This window comes from Convolutriloba macropyga, chromosome 12 (assembly GCF_964194025.1).
Source record: "Convolutriloba macropyga chromosome 12, txConMacr16.3, whole genome shotgun sequence".
In the NCBI taxonomy this organism is placed as follows: Eukaryota; Metazoa; Xenacoelomorpha; order Acoela; family Convolutidae; genus Convolutriloba; species Convolutriloba macropyga.
In genome coordinates, this window is record NC_134479.1 from 45,963,597 (window position 1) to 45,983,503 (window position 19,907).

General features: G+C 35.5%; 2 protein-coding genes across 4 annotated transcripts in view; both read left to right on the forward strand.

Moving 5' to 3' along the window:
• The window catches only part of LOC142351074 (protein HID1-like), a 31,100-nt gene extending 27,586 nt beyond the window's left edge, over nucleotides 1-3,514 (forward strand). For all 3 annotated transcript variants that reach the window (XM_075403158.1, XM_075403159.1, XM_075403160.1), the window contains 2 exons: nucleotides 1,959-2,050; nucleotides 2,791-3,514. In XM_075403158.1, coding sequence (XP_075259273.1) covers nucleotides 1,959-2,050; nucleotides 2,791-3,013 — 315 coding nt within the window. In that variant the 3' untranslated portion in view covers nucleotides 3,014-3,514. The remainder of the gene's footprint in view (nucleotides 1-1,958; nucleotides 2,051-2,790) is intronic.
• A 2,830-nt stretch (nucleotides 3,515-6,344) lies between these two features.
• Nucleotides 6,345-15,373, forward strand: LOC142351185 (conserved oligomeric Golgi complex subunit 4-like). Its single transcript, XM_075403307.1, has 4 exons — nucleotides 6,345-6,603; nucleotides 6,955-7,087; nucleotides 7,308-7,667; nucleotides 13,418-15,373. Exons 1-4 carry the CDS (start codon nucleotides 6,379-6,381, stop codon nucleotides 14,896-14,898), a joined length of 2,199 nt encoding a protein of 732 aa, XP_075259422.1. The 5' UTR covers nucleotides 6,345-6,378; the 3' UTR covers nucleotides 14,899-15,373.
• Nucleotides 15,374-19,907: the final 4,534 nt, after the last annotated feature.

Consider the following 19,907-nt stretch of genomic DNA (forward strand, 5'->3'; position numbering starts at 1 on the left):
ATTATAATTTTGAAAAGCCCTGATAGGTCTTTCTCCTTAGAGCTTGTCTCAAAAAAATGACAGTCCAAAGCTAACACAAAAAGTATAGTGGTCTATTAAAGGGCTGGTAGTCGATCTGTCTATCTAATCTCTTTAGTTTCATCTCATGGAAGGCCCCAAGCGTCTATCGCGGCTTATTTCCGGAAATCTGCCGGCTATGTTAAGGAGTTTTTGGGCTAATGGTGTAATTTTTCATGTTTTTGATTTTTTTGAGTTTTTTTATTAGTCTTAGGTTGAAGTTTTCAAAAGTTGGCGGAGATCTTTTGCGAGACAAAATTACTTGTTATGATCATTTTTTGAGCTAAATGTTTCGGTACTACAAACATATAAACACTCAAAATGATACCAAATTTTGCATCATTTTTTGAGCTTTTCCATCCTCAGGGGGCAGGTAATGTCCTTAAAGGTTTGATTTTAGGGCACTGCATAGTTTAGTAACAATGGAGTGGTTTTCAACATTTTAATGTCTCAAATTTTAGCATTTTTTAAAAAGAAAATCTGCAATTTAAGGTTTTCCTAAAATTTTTTGTCAATTTTAGATATTTATCCATTCTCAAGTGCCAGAAAAACTATTCCACTATCTGATATAAAGTTACTGCATGGTTGCTAGTGTCAATGGAAACAATTTAAATTTTTTAGTTTTAGAGATTTTTTGATAAAATTTGCGTTTCTCAAGTTTTTTTGAAACATTTCTTTTTTAAAAATTTTTCTGATCTCAGTAGCTTGCTCACCTCCTCCAGGGTTTGACAGTGTGTTATTACATAGTTGCTAGGGGGCTATGGAATGGTTTTCAACAATTAATTGAAGCAATTTCTGTTTTTTCGAAATTTGAATTTCTGAAAGTTGTTGCATATCGATAATTGAGCCAATAAATTTTGTAAGGCTTGGATTTGGGTTATTGGATATCCTTTAGAGACACAGAAATGATTCTGAAGATATTAATAGCAAATCTTAAGCAACTATTCATTAAAATTTGCAAATTATTTGTTTTTTTTTTTCAAATTTCTCTCATTTTCTGAATTAATCGATCTTAAAGGGCCAGTGAATCTTTTCAGGTCTTGCAGATATAATCCTGGACCGATTTAGGAGAAAAAATTTAGTTTTGAACATATTTTTGAAATAGGTGTATTTAAGGGTATCAATTTTTGCCTTCGGGGTAAAAGCTTCAAGAGTTTTAGCAATTATTGTTTTTGTTTAGTTTGATTGTTTTAATGTTTCAACTTTTTGATGCTTTTGCTTGTGTTTTGGCTGGCATTGTTAAATTGATCTACAGGTCAGGTAGGATACTTTTTAGTAGTTCTAAGTTTTTTTCAATTCTTTGGGTTGTATTTCAGGAGTTGTCCTGCTATGTTTTTTTTAAATTCCCTTTACCCTTTGATCACGTTACGATTTTCACGTTTGACTTACTTCAATCACTTTATCAACTGAATGGATTTTAAATTCGTTCAAGCATTGGATTTCGTAATTTAGTGAATACGGTCAATGTCGAAAGAGCAAAATCAAAAGAAACGGGATAAACCGATAAAGCCCGGTCATAAGGCTTTTTGAATTAGGTTATCAGAGTTCTTTAAAGAGATTGCTAGTTGATATTAGTATTAAGCTTATTTACCCTTCAGTGTAGAAGCTGAAGTAAGTATAGGTTTAGAACCTAACTGAATTTGCACACTGAATGAGAACAATTTTTAAACTTGTCAAGTTCTATCTCTTCTTTTTTCTGTTTCAATCCCGATTTGCGTTTAGCGCGTCAAGGGCGGCTATTTTTCGGCAATCGGGTGGCTATGTTATTGAACTGGATACAAAAAAGCTTAGGTCACTTAATTTTTCTGTGAAAGCTTTGATGAGCGGCTTTAATTTACTAAAACGGTTGGATCCAAAGTTCTGTCATTCGTTCCAGTGTTTCATTGTCTGAACTGTTTTAGGCCAACAACTGGAAGTCGAAACTCCCTTTGCAGACTATCATGAGGTTGCTGCAAGTATTAGTCCCACAGGTGGAGAAGATATGCATTGACAAGTTAGTACCACTCTCAAATAATTCCGTTCCATTCAAATGCATTGGTAATTTTGAGTTGGTCTGTTTCCAACGTATTTGAACCAATGATTTCAGTAATTTTATTGAGTTTTAATTTGTCAATAGTTGAAACTGAGATTAAAAAGGGAGATATATAGATGATATCAATTTTGAGATGGGTGTTCTGTAGCACGAGTTTGGGAAATATCGAACAACTTGAACAGGCTATGAAATATCTATTAAAGTCGACCAATTTTGGACAGATTTTGAACTAATTCTAGAAAGTTTTCTGGAAACTTCTCGCACCAAACAAAATTGCGTAGAGACTATAAGGTAGTTCAGTTCACTCGAGCAAGTGCTAGTACTGTCGTGACGCATGTCTGTCATCCGAGATTTGAAAGGCATAGGATAATCAACTGAAAAGGGGCTTGTTGTGCGCGAACAACTCTTATTGATTGCTCTCAAACAAAGTTTGTTGAAATTATATTAGTCCTCTGATGTTTTGTGAGATTTTTCATTCGACCGATTTTTTGTCTGACACTTCGACTTTTTGTCCTCAAAAACGTGATGAACAGGTAACTCTCGGAGGGCATTAAGTTCTCTTAGAGCCTTTCGGCTTACTAGACAAGTTTGAGATTCACTAAAACTGACGAAACTAACCGCTCGCCAGTTGTTTGAGAGCAATTCGCCCGACGTTAATCGGTTATGTAACTATTCTAAAACAGTAGTATTTGATTGTTAAGGGGTCTGACGGACGAATCAGAGATCCTTCGATTCCTGCAACATGGAACCCTGGTCGGTCTTCTTCCCGTCCCCCACCCGATCCTCATCAGGAAGTACCAGAGCAATGCCGGAACTGCAATGTGGTTCCGAACGTACATGTGGGGAATAATATACCTCAGAAATATCGATCCTCCCATCTGGTACGACACGGATGTCAAGTTGTTCGAGATCCAAAGGGTCTAGAGCAAGCGAGAATTTTGGAATGCTTGAGTTGTTTTCGAGTTTTGGTAGTCAATCAAAAATGGAAATGCATTCCTTCCCGGTCTTATACCACTTGTGCGAAGCCTGACAACATTGTCCTGCAGTTTATCAACTTGACCTTTATTCGTAGATTTTTTGAAAAATGTTACTGCTGAAATTATCATCAAATAGAAAAGGAGCTCTTCATTTACGTAAAATCATTTGTGATTGAAGTTTTTGTGCTGGAAATGTTTTTTAATAGTCTCTAACTATGTGTTCAACTCATTAAATAGTTGTAATGATATTTCAATACCTGCTGTTGTCTTTAATTTTGTATATAAAGCTCCTAGATTTTTGTGATTGATGTTGTTTGTTTAATATGGGTTATACTATGAGGTGACGTTGGTTATTAGAACCAATAGCTTGCAGTTTGTAATTATTTTTCCCCATTTGTGTCGAAATTTAAGTTTCTGAAGTCGCCGTGAGTAACTCTTTCTGAAACTGCATTGAAGATCTAGTTGCGGAAAATTCCAGTTCAAGAATTCCATTGTCATTTTTGCTTGAACCTGAAATATATTACTGCAAAATGAGAACAGCGGTTTTGTGTAGTTGCTTTCTAAAATTTTTCACGTTATGAGCCTCAGTTTATGAGTAGAGTTATGGTGAAATACTGTTTTTTTATGATCCAAGGAGGACCCGGGATGACCACCATGAATTTTGCATGGAAACCATACGTAAGACATGTATGGTTGTATGGGTTCTTTGATATCATACATAAGACCATAAAAACTCAAAGGTGATCTCAAATGACGTCTTTTGGATCACCTAATACAACGAATATATCGTAGTTGCCATATCCAAGACCATAGACTTTTATGGCCCATTCATAGTTCTGATGATCTTTGGATTTTGCAAGTCAAAGGAGAGAATTGGTGTATCGACTTTTTTGATCAATAATTTAGTGTCGATGATTAATTACTCTTAAACGAAGTTCGTAACAATTATATCAGTCCTGTGATTTTTTAATGCAATCATCCCTTTACCAATGTTTTGTCTGACCCTTTTTGACTTTTCGTCCTCACAAAGGGGGATAAACAGGTACCGCGCGGAGTGCATTGAGTTCTCTTGGAGCCTTACTAGTCTCTGTGTGCGATTCATCGAAACTGTGAGGGTTAATCGAACCTTAATTTCATGGCGTGAAGGGTATTTGTTAAAAGTTTGACCCGATACTTCACCCCTCCGCTCCCTTCAGCACCTCATTCCACCCTCCGCTCCCTTCACCACCTCATTCAACACGTTGCACGTGATATTTTTTTCATTCTAGTTTTCAAGTGGTGTGGGAGAACGGTGTGCGAAAAAAATTACTCTCTCGCTAGTGGTTTTTGTTCACATGCGGCATTTTCGCTTTGATTTTTACTGTTTTTTCTCGATTTTTTTGATAGAATTTTTTCTAAATGGTTTTCTCTATCAAGTCATAGTCCATTCTAGGTCTAGTTGAAAATTCTTTGAGCTATGTCAGGACTTGTCCTGCTATATTTTTTATTTCGTCAAGGTTTTTGCTACGACCATATGACGTCAATCAATTTAAATATGCTTTTTGTTCTTTTTTGTGCAATTTTAACTGAATTGCGTGCCTGACGTCATCTTCCACTCTTAGTGGAGCGATTTTTTTATTCGTTAGACTGATTAGGTTTTTGGTCACACGTGACTTACCTGATTCTTACACTTGACTTACACTCTAAAATTGTATTTATCTCTTTGATTCAAAGAGATGGGGTCAAGTGACTGTGTGCCACTATAATTGAAGGTTGTTTGAGGGCAGTAATTAGAAGCAGAAATAACTTTGATAGATTCTTAATCAAAAAGTAACATCTCGGCTTTTATTAATAATTTTTTTTGGTCTGCTTCTTGGACTTTCTTCTGGTAATCTGCGGCTATTGTCTGGCAATCTGACAGCTATATTTTAATTTTTTGCTTCTACAATTTCAATGCTGAAAGTTTTCTCATGAACACATTTAAGATTTTTGTCTATTTTTAAATTAGTTTGATTGGGCCCAAAAAAATGTTTCCTGGCAAATCATGATTTCGGCTTCAATAACGTTTACTACCACGTCTCCCCAAAGACAATTTTTGATCGGCTGCATTTGCATTTAACAAAGTTTTCCACACTGAAATTAATGGTCCATGTATTCGGTTTTGCCAGATTTTGAATAAATTTTCGAGTCTTATAGCGCTTTTTTTTTTTAAATTTTTGAATCTCATTGTTCTAATGTCTTTTCTTGAGAAAATATTAATTTGTTGGAAAAGCATTCACCCTTATTTTAAAAGCGTGGTTTCAGAATAGAAGCTATATGCGACAAACTAATAGCCAAATTACAAAATTGGCGCTAACTAGTTTTAAATACGAGCTTTGTAAAGTAAATTAGTACTTCATAATTAGTCTATGAAAATCGAAGGGCAATTTTGTTGATTTATCTGTAAATTAGTTGGTCTATATTTGAAAAAAAAACATCTGCTCTTCGAGGTTTCTTTTAGTGAGTTTTACTTGTTTTTTTTTTTGCCAATTGAATTGTAAACGAAATTGAGAATGAAAGAAATCTTGAAGTTATTCAGAATGTAAAGGTGCTAAATCCTTATAAATCGCTTATTCAATTCCAAATCTATTCCAAATTGTGAATTTAACGTGTTATAAAAATGGTCTGATAATGTTGAAGTTATCAATGTATATTTTGATGAGTAGATTTTTGTTTCTGTTGTGTTATAGGGGTTCAATATGAATATGTTGTATGTACTTTATGATTACTTATTGGGAATATTTTAGTAGTAATCAAGTTGAATCAAATACAAGTTGATTAAAATATGTTTTTTGTAAGTATTTTTATTTTCCTCTGAAGCGTCGTGTGCAAAAATAATACTCCAAAGTTTTAAAAAAAGTTTACGATCTCGTTAGATACAAATCGGAAGAAGATAAATTGAGATGGCGAAAATGACTGCTTAATGTTTTCTCGAAATTCTGTTGGGTTGCAGCTCGTCTCGAAATGAGAGTTCGTTTAGAAATGGAAATTTAATGAGATAGGCTCATGGAAAGGAGAGTTATCATAGCGCTGATGGGAAAGATCTCAGATATTCAACAAGATGGAAGAGTTCTGTTAAACATAAGCTGATTTGCATTATCGCTAAATCAGTATTTTCTTAGATTAATGTAAATATAAGTTTTTTTGTTGTTTTTGCTACTCTGAAGTATCGCTAATATTTCTTCCAATTTCTGCATGCCGCCTTTTATAATTTACAAAGTATGTGTTAAAATTTTTTCTGTCGCCCTTTTCCCATTTACTAAAGCCTAATGTTTTTCAGGTGTGAATGTATGTATGGATTTGAGTGAAATAGAGGCGGAGTTGGCAGAAATCGATAAGAAAGAGAGTGAAGTCGATGGCAAGATCAACAAACTCCTGCAGGATTATGAAGTGTCGAACGATTCCTTGTCTTCCGTTGTCCAGATATCGAAGCAGTTGACATCCGTTGATACGGAAGTGGAACATCTGCATGATAAGCTGAAAGATACAGCGGCGTTGTCGGAGAAAATAAGCAAAAGGGCGAGTACAAGAATTTGCCGTCTTTAAACTAATCTATTTGAATTCTGTTATCAATTTTGTACGAATTCTGTGATCGATTGCTCATTAAACAGGGCACGGTAGATTCGCAGGTTATAAGGAAAATTATAAACGCTATTGCTTTAGGAAGTTTTAAAATCACCTTCTAGAAATTTATATTTTGGAGTTAAATAAATGCTCAACGTTCGCGCGCAAGTAGCGGTCAATAGTAACGGTCAAGAAAAATAAATGAATATGAAGAATGTATTTCAATCTTCTTTAATCTTTGATTGCTGTTTTATTTGACGTGGGTGTAAACGGTGTATAAAGGACTTTGAAGGTCGACATTTTTAGGTTCGACATTTGGACAAAGTGAAGACACGAGTGGAGGCTGTCATCCAAAGAGTGGAAGACATTCTGGATCTGAAGAACTGCACTGATGGAATCAAAATTGCATTGGACAACGAGGACTACGAAATAGCTGCTGGTCAGTGAAAATTTAGATATTATATCATGGCAGCAATTTCTACTTTGTGATGTCTACTTTATCAAAGCCGCTGAATAAATTAGTAGGTGCAGTCATAACAAAACTTATTTAGCTTAGTTTGGCCAGAAGTATTTTCCAAGAGTTAAAATTTGCTTTGCTGACATCCAATGTTTATTCTAAACCTTTCGGTAAATTTAGTTCTTAGACTCCAACTTTTTAGGCCATATTCACCGATATCGAACGCTGGACACAAACTTCCTCAAGAACAATGCCAGCGAAAGCGTCAGCATTGAGGCCTCCATTGAAATTCTGGAAAACGCTGAGCAACAGATGCAAAAGGTTGCTCGACTCAAATTCGAAAACGCCTACAAAGAGCAAGACGCGAAGGGGATCGAACGATTTTTCAAAATTTTCCCACTTTTGGGTCTTCAGAAGGAGGGGTTGTCAAAGTTTGTTTCATTTTTATCCTCACAAGTTGCTACTACGACGGAGCAGAACTTGAAAATGGCGCTCGAGTTTGTTGATCGAGATGAAAACAGTGGCGTGATATTTTCTGATACATTTGTGCTACTCTTTGAAGGTAGGCTTGTGAACACTTTTATTTCCCCTATACACCTATTCGCTTGAACCTCCGCACCTACATCTATCCCCTAATTAGTCAGCTAAAGGTTTTCCTTTTTTGAAGTTCTGAAACATTCGGTTTCCATGAAACTAAAAAGGAACTATAATTATTTTGTATATTTCATATTATGCTACGAGGAGAAATTAAATATTAGTTTTCAGTTTGTCATGTTTTTTCATTTGTTTGTTTTAAAGTTAGCTTGTTCAGCCGCTGTTGGTAGCTTTTTAGGAGTGTGTTCTGGGTATCATTGTGGGTGTCCTGTATTTTCACCCGTATTCTTTTAACCCCCAATTTTTAACCCGTATATCATCTAAACCCTCAATTATTGAACCCCTATATTGTTTCACCCCGATTTTTAAGCTTCCGATAATTGAGGATGATTAGGCCTGAATCAATTTTATTTAGTCTAATTAATAGAGATTAAAACCGGGGTGAAATGATTGAGGTATGAAAATACTTCTCACACCTCAATCATTTCACCCCGATTTTAATCTGTAAATTCATAAATCACAATTTTGAGGGACATAGAGCTAGCGACTCAATAATTAAAAGCAAAGCTATAACAATTAGCGAATTAGTTATCTCATCTAGTCCCTAACCGGGCAATTAAAAGCAATTGAAAAGTGAATGGAACGCAGCATTTCTTGTTTCATTGCATTTTGAAATCAGCATGATATGTGCCGACTTTGAATTTACTATTTCTTCCAAAAACAAAGAAATCGTGGTTTTGGAACGCCATGAGTTCTATGGTAAAAGAATAATAAAGTAAACCACTGCCTGGAATTGTTCGAAATATCAAAGCTACAAGTGTCGCGTTTCCGCATTTACACAAGATGGCCACCTTATTCGCGTAAATGGTGAGCACAATCATAATGCTTCGATTGGAAAGCCGGCCACATTAAGTTATAAAAGAGATCAAAGTGCTGAGTGAAAACTTAACGCCCGCGGCAGCCGTAGCTTCCGCAATTTTTGCATTATCTGACGTTCTCTCGACCCAGTATGCGATGCCGTCAAAACCAAATTTAATACAAACAGCGCAGCGTTTAAGAAAGAATATGCAAACAGTGTCAATTCAAGAACCGTCTGACCGGCATGTTGATAGACCCGATACGTTTCAAGAGTTTTGCGGTATGACAGCGGAAAAGATGACCACGAGCGTATTTTAATCTTTGGTGATCCGTACATGACATCGGTTCTCGAAGGTTCGAAGTTTTGGCTTGCTGTTGGAACCTTTAAATTTTCGCCCAAAAACTATCAAATTTACGCCCTTGATGTATATATTCTCGGTATTGCTCCTGCTTGTTTGTATGCCCTCCTTCCAAACAAAACAGAAAAACAGCAAAAAATGAGAAAATAGAAAAATCTTTTGATTTGATTGTCGAGGGAATAACTACTGTGGTGGATCAACAGCTTTTAGATAGCTGCGTAATTGAGAAAATTGACGAGCTTTTTTTATATTTCCAAGGAAATTATATTAAGTGTCCACTATTGAATCGTCCTATATTTCCCCAGAAAAATTTTGAATTAAGGAGACACCGCTATTGAGGGAATTGCACAAACAAATAATGCTGTTGAGGGCTGGCATTTTGGAATAAAAGCCTTGTTCAGCGAAATTTGAAAACTTTTGTCTAACGTACAAAAAGACGCGGCGGTGCAAAAGTTGAACTTTTTGAATACCTCATTCGGGCAAATATATCCAAAATATAAGTATGAGAGCTTGAAAGGAAAGGTGCAAAACTTATAGAGATTTACGGGGATTAAATGATATTCATTTTTTTCAGGGCTATTGCCAATTTGACTTTAAATTTGAAATCCTTCCTAATATTTTTGAGTTGGCGCCCTCCTTGCGTCCTCACAGAGTTACGTCGAAGCCTCATATCGTGGCTCATTAGGGAATTTGATCCCGGGCGTAAACCCAATTATGGGACCCCTAATTGGGAGCACAGTTTTGCAACATTTAGATATGAAACTGCTAGCAAAAATATCAATCTGGATTTCACTGAAAATACTGTTACACTCGCGGTTAAATTTCGTTTTGAATTGCTAATTTATGCCTGCTCAGAAAGTAGGTTTTAAGATTTAGCTTACATCCTTTCATTTGAAAAGTACCGGTTGTTGTCGAATTTCATTCGAATGTACCGGTTGTTCTGAACTTTTTTGATTCAAATCAAAGTGCAGCATAAAAGAGGTCAGACTTGTCATGTGTTCTTTTTCGATCAAAGGCATTGCTCTAAAAAGCAGTCTCGCCATTATTCTTTAATTTCAAACAAACGCCAGCTGTTCAATTCCGGACTCTTGAAGGCCAGTAGTTTTGTGTTAGATCTAAATCCTTTGAACTTCAGCTTTGCTAATTGGTTCTTTTGGACGCCGAAATAGATAAAAGATTTCGGTGTTAAACCGATTTCGGGGTGATTAAATTGCGGGGTTAAATAATAGGGGGTGAAATCAATCGAGGTGAAAAGAAGTAGAACCATCATTGCGGACCAATCATGACTTTTAAGTTGAGAATTCTTGTTCATCATTTTTATCAGTATTGCTAAAGTAAAATTGATATACTGACATTAACTGATGATGTTTTTGTGCATGCAATGTTAGTTTCTTAAGATGCAAGCAGCGCGCGAGGGGCCCTCAGTTTTCTGCTTTCAGAGAATTTAACTACACCTGTAATAATTACATGGCTGTGATAAGCATATCTAGATTAGACTATTTGTTCAGTGCCCGGTAAGGGAGTGTTTCCCATCGCTACAGGAGGCGAAGTGTTTTATTTTCAAATATAATTTGTGTGCTATCTGAATGTCTCATTTATGACCAAAATTTCTTCGTGACGGAGTTCTCTACTTTTTTCGAGAAAAAAAATATATAACTATATAAAAGATTAATTCGCAGAAGAAGAGGTTATTCATCGTTTTTTAAAGAAGTTTAATCAATTTTTAATATACGCCGTCAGCCTCTCAACGCTATTCTTTAGGAGCTCTCCTTTTTAAAATCTGTTTTACTTTTCGATCACGTTTTTCGTCCTACATAAGTCACTGACTTTCACGCTTGACTTTTGATTAACCTCGCTGACTTAAAGGAATTTCAATTTGTTCGCTCGCTGACTTAGGGACTGTAGGGAAAAGGTCACGGTCAAGTTCAAAAGCGTAAAATCAAACGAAACGAGATAAGCCGATGAAGCCCGGGCACTAAAAGTTGACATTTAATGACTTAGTGCATTAGGTTATCAAGGTTCCTGAGAGTATACGGCTAACTGGTGTTATTATTAAGCTGATTTTCCATATTATTAACAGTCGCGAAGCGATAGCGGCTATTATTGAGGACATCGTGGTTTTTTACAATTCAAAGAATTTGAATTGTATTGGGGCGCTGTCTTTTTAAAGATCTGTTCACACATTTTCATGATTTTTGGAGTCAAACTGGAGTAGTGATTTTGGTCTCCCCGAATATTGTTCAAATGATGTATTTTAAAATTAGATCCGTGTCAACTGTTTATATTAACTAAATTTAATCTTGAATCAACTTTTTTAAGCATGGAAAATTGTGAGTTTTTACGAGTTAAGGAATCTGTGAAAGTGCACATTGTTCATGAGTAGAAGGTCAATGTATAAACATCATTAAAATTATTTCCGTTAAATCGTTTATTAATAAATCGATTATTAAATCGATTATTAAATCGATTTCCGTTAAATCGATTATTAAATCGTTTATTAATAGCCGCCGTCAGCCTCTCAACGGCTATTATTTAGGCGCTCTCCTTTTTACAATTCAAAGAATTTGAATTTTATTGAGGCGCTGTCTTTTTTTTCAAGATCTGCTCACACATTTTCATTTTTTTATGTCAAATTGGAGTAGTGATTTTGGTCACGCCGAAACAGGAAAAGGAGCGAAAAAGCAGGCTGTTTTGCTGCGTTTTTGCTCCAATTTTAAAGTAAACGAGTGAGAAAACGGTTTTTGAGCAAAAATTCGCTTTCTCGCTAGTGGTTTTTATGTTCACATTCTGCAATCGCTTTGATTTTATTGTTTCTTCAATTTTTCTTGTCGGTTTTTTTCTAAATGGTTTTCACAATCCATTCGTAGTTCATTCTAGGCCTAGTTTTTTGTTTCAACCAAATTTATATTTCTCACTAGTGGCTTTTTGTCTACATGCGGCATTTTGGCATTGATTTTCTGTTTTTTGTCTGATTTTTTTTAGATATGGTTTTCCCAATTCACTCATAGTCCGTTCTAGGTCTAGTGTTTTTGCTTAGTCTATGAAAATTCTTCGAATTTTACGTCAGGACTTGTCCTGTTATGTTTTTTTAATTCGTCGTCTCCGTCGATGATTCTTGACCTGACTTTTTGGAATTGAGTTTTTCAATGACTTCAGTGATTTCTACTACTGCTTTGCAGTTAAAACGTGTGCGTGACGTAGTTTCTGTTTTTAGGTCAATTGCGTGACTTACCTCACTGTAAGAATGACTTCTGAACTCACTTATGGAACTTTAAATTTTATGAACATGTACTAGTTGAAGATCAATAGTGTGCATCTAAGTAGTGCCAAACTTATATGCCCTAATTCTTGAGTATTAGAGTCTTGAGTTTTTGATTTCGAATATTATTTTTGAAAATCCCTATTAGGGCTTTCCCCTTATAGAGCTTATGTGTCATAAAATTGATGGTCCGAATCTATCCCAAATAGTCTAGTGCTCTATTAAATGACTGGTGGTCGATATGTCTATCTTATTTCTTTAGTTGTTTCAATTCATAGAAGGCAACAAGCGTCTATCGCGGCTATTTTCCGGGAATTTGCCGGCTATGTTAGATTTAATTTAAATGAGCTACAAATTATTGTAAATGCGATCGATGGCAATTTCAAAAGAAACCGGATAGATGGATAAAGCCCGGTCATTAAGTAGTAGTGTACAAGGTTATCGGAGACTATTAGAGCAGTTCATAGCTTAGTAACCCTCTATTCAGCTTAGTAACCCTCTGTGGAGAAGTTGAATATTTGTATAGTTCTGTAATCCAACGTAAACAACTGCCCTCTAACTCAGAACATTTTTTAAAAAACGAGCCTGTCAATTCGTATCTTGACTATGTTTGTTAAATTTGTTTTATGAAAAAATTTTGCTTGAACAATTTGATTTTCTACCAACAAGCAAATCATGGCAATTCTCCTATTCACAATTTCAGTTGGCGGAGCTTTAGTGTGTCTTTTATGCTAATGCTTGAGTTTTTTTTCGCTTTTTGTGCTACATTCTTTCTCTTGCTTGAACTATTTGATTTGCTGGATGATTTTTTTACCCTTGACGTCTTGTGTTGCCCGTGATCTAAATTGTTTAGTTTTTTGTAACTCAACGACGATTCTATGCGAGGATATTAATTGTAATACATATTCGATCAAAGCCGGTAGATGGTATTGGTTAAGGTCTCAGATTGTTGTTCGGAGACCATGGTTTCACGTTCATTGAAATCTTTTGAGCTCTAAAATTTCTCTAGGTTGTTCCAAATAGTTGAATTTGTAATATTGCCCAGCCAATTCGTCCGATGTTTGCAGGGTTTGGTTTTTTGTGCAATTCATCAGTAATTTTGTCATTTATTATAATCTATGATCGCATCTTTTGAAGCCCTTCAATAAAGTCCTTGCCCCGCTATTGCACGAAAACAAACTGGGGTGTGGGGTGAATTATCCATGCTGTTCCTGTGCAATTAATTCATCTGAATGTTTTTAGGCCTTGCGCGTATTATCGAGATCCACCAACCTCTAGTTGAAACCTATTATGGACCAGGCTGGTTGACAGAGTTCGCTCTCCTTTTGCAAGAGGAATGCGATCGACAGTGCAATGTCATTTTTAAAAGCTTCAAACAGAAACGAAGAATCGAGGAAAAGCTGGAACAGACAAAGCTGCTCGGTGATTCTAACGATGATGTGATCGATGCGAAACAAATTGATACTATGTTACAGGAAACTACATTAATCAACGAACGTGCTGAATTGTATTTGAGGTTTATCAAGCGTCGAATTTTGGCGGACGTACATTTAACGTGCGAAACTGAAGACGAAAAAGTTACGCGATCTGAAAGCATAGAAAACGCACTCAACAATTGCGGACTGAGTCAAATGCTGCACGAACTGATCGGGTTTTACCTGCGCTTGGAAACAGTGTTCTTGAACCGGTCATTCCAAATTGCGGTTCAAGCCAACGTTGTTGAGGAAGGGGCTCTGACGTCATCAATGGTCGATGACGTATTCTACGTGCTTAAGAAATGCCTTCGAAGAACAATGTCGACAACAAACTCTGACGCGATTTGTGCGATGATCAACATATCGAATGGTCTTCTAGAGAACGATTACTGTCGGGTTTTGATGGAGAAACTTAAAACAGCGATTCCTTCAGGTTATCTTGATACAGTATTCACGGGCCGTTATCAAACTGAAGTGGTAGCCCAATCTAGAAGTGTATTTTTGGTGTCGCTTAATAACTGCAGTGAAAGTATTCAGTTTCTGAAGAAATTGGTCGAAAGTTTAACCGTAGATTGGAAAGGGTTGACAGAAACGAATGTGGTCAACACAACCAACGGTTCCCAGATATCTCGAAACGCAAGATCGAACGCTAAGGTTATGTCATGTTTAAATGATATGCAGCAAATTTCGAAAAGCGTGGACACAGTTTTGCAAGAAGGTCATCATATACTGGTGAAATATTTCCTGAAGCCGCTAGTCAAATCTTGCAGCGAGAATTTCTCACTTATATCTCATAATTTGAATGACGAAGGATTGGTTCTGAACGAAACAGATGACCCGTTTTCACAAAAAATAATCGCACTCGTTGATTCCTTCATAGGAGAAATTAAAGACCTTCTTCTTGACCAGAACTTTGAGCTTATGATTTCAAACTTATCGCAAACTTTGGTATTATCATTCGAGAAAGTCATTTTCAAAATGAAGTTCTCGCGAAACGGAGGTTTGGCTTTCGACCGCGAAGTTCGAAGTTTGTCCAACTATCTTTCTTCGGTTACTCAATGGACTGTCCGTGAAAAATTTGCGAGGCTCTTGCAAATTTCGACGTTGTTAAATTTGGAACAAGTTGACGAAATAAATGAGTTGCCAATTCATTCGGCAAGTTGGAAAATTACTCCGGCTGAAATGAGACAAATTTTAAGTTTGCGCGAAGATTTCAAAGGTGAAGCAATAAAAAGATTAACGCTGTAAGGTTAACGTTCATCGGGCAAATTTAGTTAATTAAATGAGTTTATCGATATTATTATGAGGGTAAAACGTTCTGATATTTAAGGATCTGAAATTGACGTTTTTCGTAACGAAAAAAAAACATTTTGCACAATTTTTGATTTCGTATTACTTCCTAACTGTTACACGAGGTTTGGGGAAAACACTCCGATTTAGAATTCGAAATTGAGAAAGTTTTTGCATTATTGATTTAATATAAGCTTTTTTGCAGCTTAAAAAAGTGGAATTTTCCCTTCTTTTCCCACCAATTGCTAGTATCAGAATGTTCACTGATAATAGAATTGACACGTGGTGTATGTAATGTTGTAAATTTGGTGTCCATTGCAATTTATTGTACACAATTGTTCATTATAACTAAATAATAACTATCCTTCAATTTCCTTGTTCATATCTTATGATGCTGATGAAGTTCTTCGGATATATATCAAGTTTAATCCTATTGTTTTTTGACAGTTATTTGAAGCCAAAGTATTGATTGCTGTCAATTGAAGTTCGTAGCAACTATATAGTCCTTTTGATATTTTATGCAATCTTCTGTGCAGCTGATTTTCCGTCTTGACTTCTTGATTTTTCTCGGTAAATTGCTCATATTCAGAATTTAAAGCAGCTCAAGTTAATTGGCGACAGTTTACTACTTAAGTCGAATGAAAAATGCACCGAAATTGATTTAATTTTTCAATTTAAACCTTGTAACTTAGCTGATGAAATTATTTGAAGCCTCTTAGGTAATGCTAATCCCGATGAAGCAGTTTTAGAGGATACCAGGGCCGCTGTTTGTTTCAGAGCAATAGTTTTCAGATAATTGCTGCAAAATAAACGTCGATAATTTTTTCTAGACGGGTGCTCTTGGTTAAACAGGATTTGGGTAATGTTTAAACTTGCTAAGTTTTATAAAGTTGAGCTTACTTAATTTTCGAACGATTGCTCTAGCTTGAAGCAATTGCTGTAATCGTGTGCGTGTGTGTGTGCGTGTGTGTTTAATGTTAGCTGCCATAGCGAGCTATTACTGACCTTCTCTTGGTTCTTTATTCTGCTATCAAGATTTTTGTTACTAGAATACAACGTCTTTCTTAATTTGAATCTGCTTTTTGATCATTCATGCAATTTTGAGTAAATTGCGTGTGTGACGTCATTTTCAATCCTAATGGAGCGAGTGTTGTTTATTCGCGTGAAAAAGTTTTTGGTCACAGGTGACCTACCTCACTTTCAAAATGACTGTTCCTTACTTCATTTTAGGAGATCAATTCAACTGAGTCAATTTCAATCTAATTAAAGATTTAAGAGCAGCTAGTAGAAGCAGCAATACGTTAGGCAGGTATTTACAAAATATAACATCTCAGCAATTAATAAATTATTTATTTTGTCTTTTTAAAATCTTTTTGTAACCACAGATCTATGAAGCTAGCGCAGGTACTTTCCGGCAACCTGCCAACTAAGGTTAATATTCGTTGCTTGATTGCTTTGATTCTAGATTCTTTTTTGTTCGCTTGAGCAATTTGAATTTTCTAAACTTGATTTCTTGATTGTTTTGTGATCGATTTTGCTCTCACTCAGAAGATAAGCTGCTAACTTAGTTCGCACTGGTTCACTAATGAAAGTTTAAAGAAAATTGTTTTGCAATTGGTTTTTATTTTTGACGCTTAATATCTCTGGTGATCTTTATTTAGTTTTTCTAGCGTTGCGTCTTCCATTAAATTTCATTGTTGAACGAGTTTGTTCAGTTTGACTAAAGTTCTCTGATTAAGGCCTGTTACTAGGCCTTTTCCAAGGCCCTTTAAGGAGTTTAGAGCCTTTGATTGCTCGGAATTTTTGCTCTAAATATTCGATACTGTGTCACGGTTATTTTGGCCTTTTAATGAACATAATTCATATGTTCTCTACAACTGTGTTACCAATAAAGTTTTACGTAGAATTTTCTATTATTTGGAGGTCAAAATTTTGAAAACGTTTTGTGCTAGCTTTTCGGCATGATTATTACGGTTTTCATGCTCGAAGCTTTTACTTAGTTTTGTGGTGTATCTTTTAACATCAAATAGTCATGTCCAATGTTTGGGGCCTCAGAATTGATTGCCGATGTTTTGTTCATTTATAAAACGATGCTTTTTGGCTTCGTTTTTTCTTGTTTCTTTTAGAATGGCTTCCGTGCTGGGTCTTTGTACCCTGTCAAACTATGCGTTGAAAATGAAGTCAACATTGAGTTTATTTAGGTTTTGTGAATTTTCTATTGGGGCGATGGCGAGTCTGCAATTTGTTTCTTGGTTTTTTCCTGCTTCAAGTTTTCCTTTATCTTATGCATTTGATCACATCTGAAAATCTGGAAATAAAACAATTCTTTCAGCTGTTCAATTGCTTTAATCGCTCGATAACTGAATTTGCGTGCGGAAAATAAGCCTTTCCGATTTTTTTTAGTTTCAGTATTAAGGTCAATGTTATAGAATTTTTGATCATACATGACATACTCCTCTTCAATGAACGACTCTCTACTGATTTAATTCCGACTCCAATTATTCAAACTCAAATTGATACGGATTCAAACGAGATTTGCACGTCAATTGAGTGCACGAAATGGTTCCGAATTAACAAAAATCTTTTTCGGGTACTCATGCTTATTCATTCACATTTCATTTTCATTTCGAAGTTCTCAAACGCAGTTTTTAGCACTTATATCAGTCGCGTGGTCATTTTAATGCGATTTTTCGCCTGATCGATTTTCTTACACTTCTAAATTTTCGTCCCTAAAACGAGATTAACGGGTAAAGCCCTAGGGTATTAAATATCACCTCTATTAGAGCTCTGCTAGTCTCTAGATGTGCAATTAATCAAAGCTGCAGAGAAGACATAAAATGTAGAGGGCAGTTGTTGGCTGTTTTACCCTCCGTTTTGGTTGGTTGTTTTCTTTTATTTGCGTTATGCATTTTCAATCAAATTCCAGGTGACAATCATTCAATTCGGTGATATCAGTTGTCTTCATTTTAAGTTGGTATAAACTGTCTCTGCTAACGGCTGTTTTAGTCTAGCAATATGTCGTTAATATGTATTCATTTTTCTAAGTTTTTAGTTTTTTGTTCATTTTAAAGTAATCATGTTCTTTCACCAAGCACTTTTTGACAGACCAAAAAAAAAATGTTTCAATCCTCGGTCTGGTTCTTTTAGTTATTTTCTATTTTTTTCAATTCAGAAAGTGAGTTTTCAATATGCATTCATAACATGAGATGACCTTGGTTTGGGATTTTATACTATTGCAGGTAAACCATGTCAGTTAGTCGGGTATGGCAACGAGGAACAATATTTTCCCGAGTGAACAACCTGATCAGAGCTGGAACATTACACTATGAAGACAGACCTCTTTGGTTTGACATCTACAAGCGATTTCCCCCTCTAGAAGAGCCAGATTGCAATAGGAAAATCCAGGAAAGACCTGTTATGGATATTTTGTACGCAGAAGATACAGCAAGAGCTGAAGGCGATAAGAAAGGCGAAAGAGATGCTGTCATTTTTGATTTGATGACGAAACCTGAAAAATAATGAAGTCAGTTATTGGTGCTAGAATCTTTGTTCCAGATGTTGAAACGCCCAGATTTGTGCGAAAAATGTTTTATTCTTGAGCCGTGAAAAGTGCTCATTTTGTAAATTAGGAATCAACTTTGAGCAAATGTTTTTGTGATAATGAAAGTTGAGATTTGTTTCATGTTACATCCGAAATTGGCAAAGTTTTGTGAAAATTAGGCTCTAACACAAACCTATATTACAGTGCGAATTAAAATTTTAAAAGTCGGGTTTTCCAAAGTTAATAGCCGCCTCAGCTTTTTACAATTCAAAGAATTTGAATTGTATTGGGACGCTGTCTTTTTTACGACTCGAAGAGGAGTATTGGAGAAGTCCTTCTTTTAATCAAATTTATTGGAGTGAATTTTGAAGCGGGAAATGAAACCCGTGAAAAAATTTTGAGTGATTTTGGAGCTGAACAAAATGAAGAGTAGAGCGAAAAGAGAGTAGTTTTTTGTTCATATCGCTGGTTTCTAGAGAGCCAGAAATTGAGGTGTGAAAAAAATTCTGTGAGCGAAATTTTTTGTTCAATTCATAGTTCGTTGTAGGACTAGTTTTTTGTTTGAACCGAATTTCTATTTCTTGCTAGTGGTTTTTTGTTCACATGCGGCATTTTGACATTAATATTCCGTTTTTTTATGTTTTTTTTTTCATCTGATTTTTATTTAAAATGATTTTCCCAATTCAATCATAGTACGTTCTATGTCTAGTTTTCTTTGTTTAGTCAATGAAAATTCTTTGAATTGTACGTCAGGACTTGTCCTGCTATGTTTTTTACTTCGTCGAACAAAAAAATGTTTCGCTTTACCTCATTTTGCCGCTTGTTCAACATTTTGTGTGAAATCTTTTTGATTTCTCTAGGCTAGTTTCTCTCTTGTCTCATTCTGCTAAATGTGTTTTTAGACAGCAGTTGCTCAGCAAACCAATTTAAAATGAACAGAGTCCGTATCAAAAAACGAAATCAGAAATAGAAACGGGATAAACCCATAAAGCCCGATTTTAGATGCCCGTTACTCGAAATTTGTTCTTAGTTACCATCTCTAATGATTATTGGTATTGATACTAGCCCCTGTGTAATCACTACGAAAAAGGAGTATGTTCAGCTCCAAAGTGACATCAAAATAGTTCTCACTTAAAAATTTTTTGTCCAAAAATCTTTCACTAGTTTTTTCTTTCAATATCAATCTTGGTAATGTGATCTCGGCGGCTATTTTCCGGCAATCTGCCGGGTATGTTTAGTAAACAGTAAGGTAAAAATCATTCGTTTAGTTTCTCGAACGAAGTTGAAGTAATTATTTTAGACGTCTTTTCTATGCAAAATTTTTGCTTGACCGTTTTTTCTAGGACATTTTTGATTTCACTTTTTGGTTGACTTTTTCATGCTTGACCTAAATTGCTCTTATTCGGAAATTAAGTCTGTTGCATAA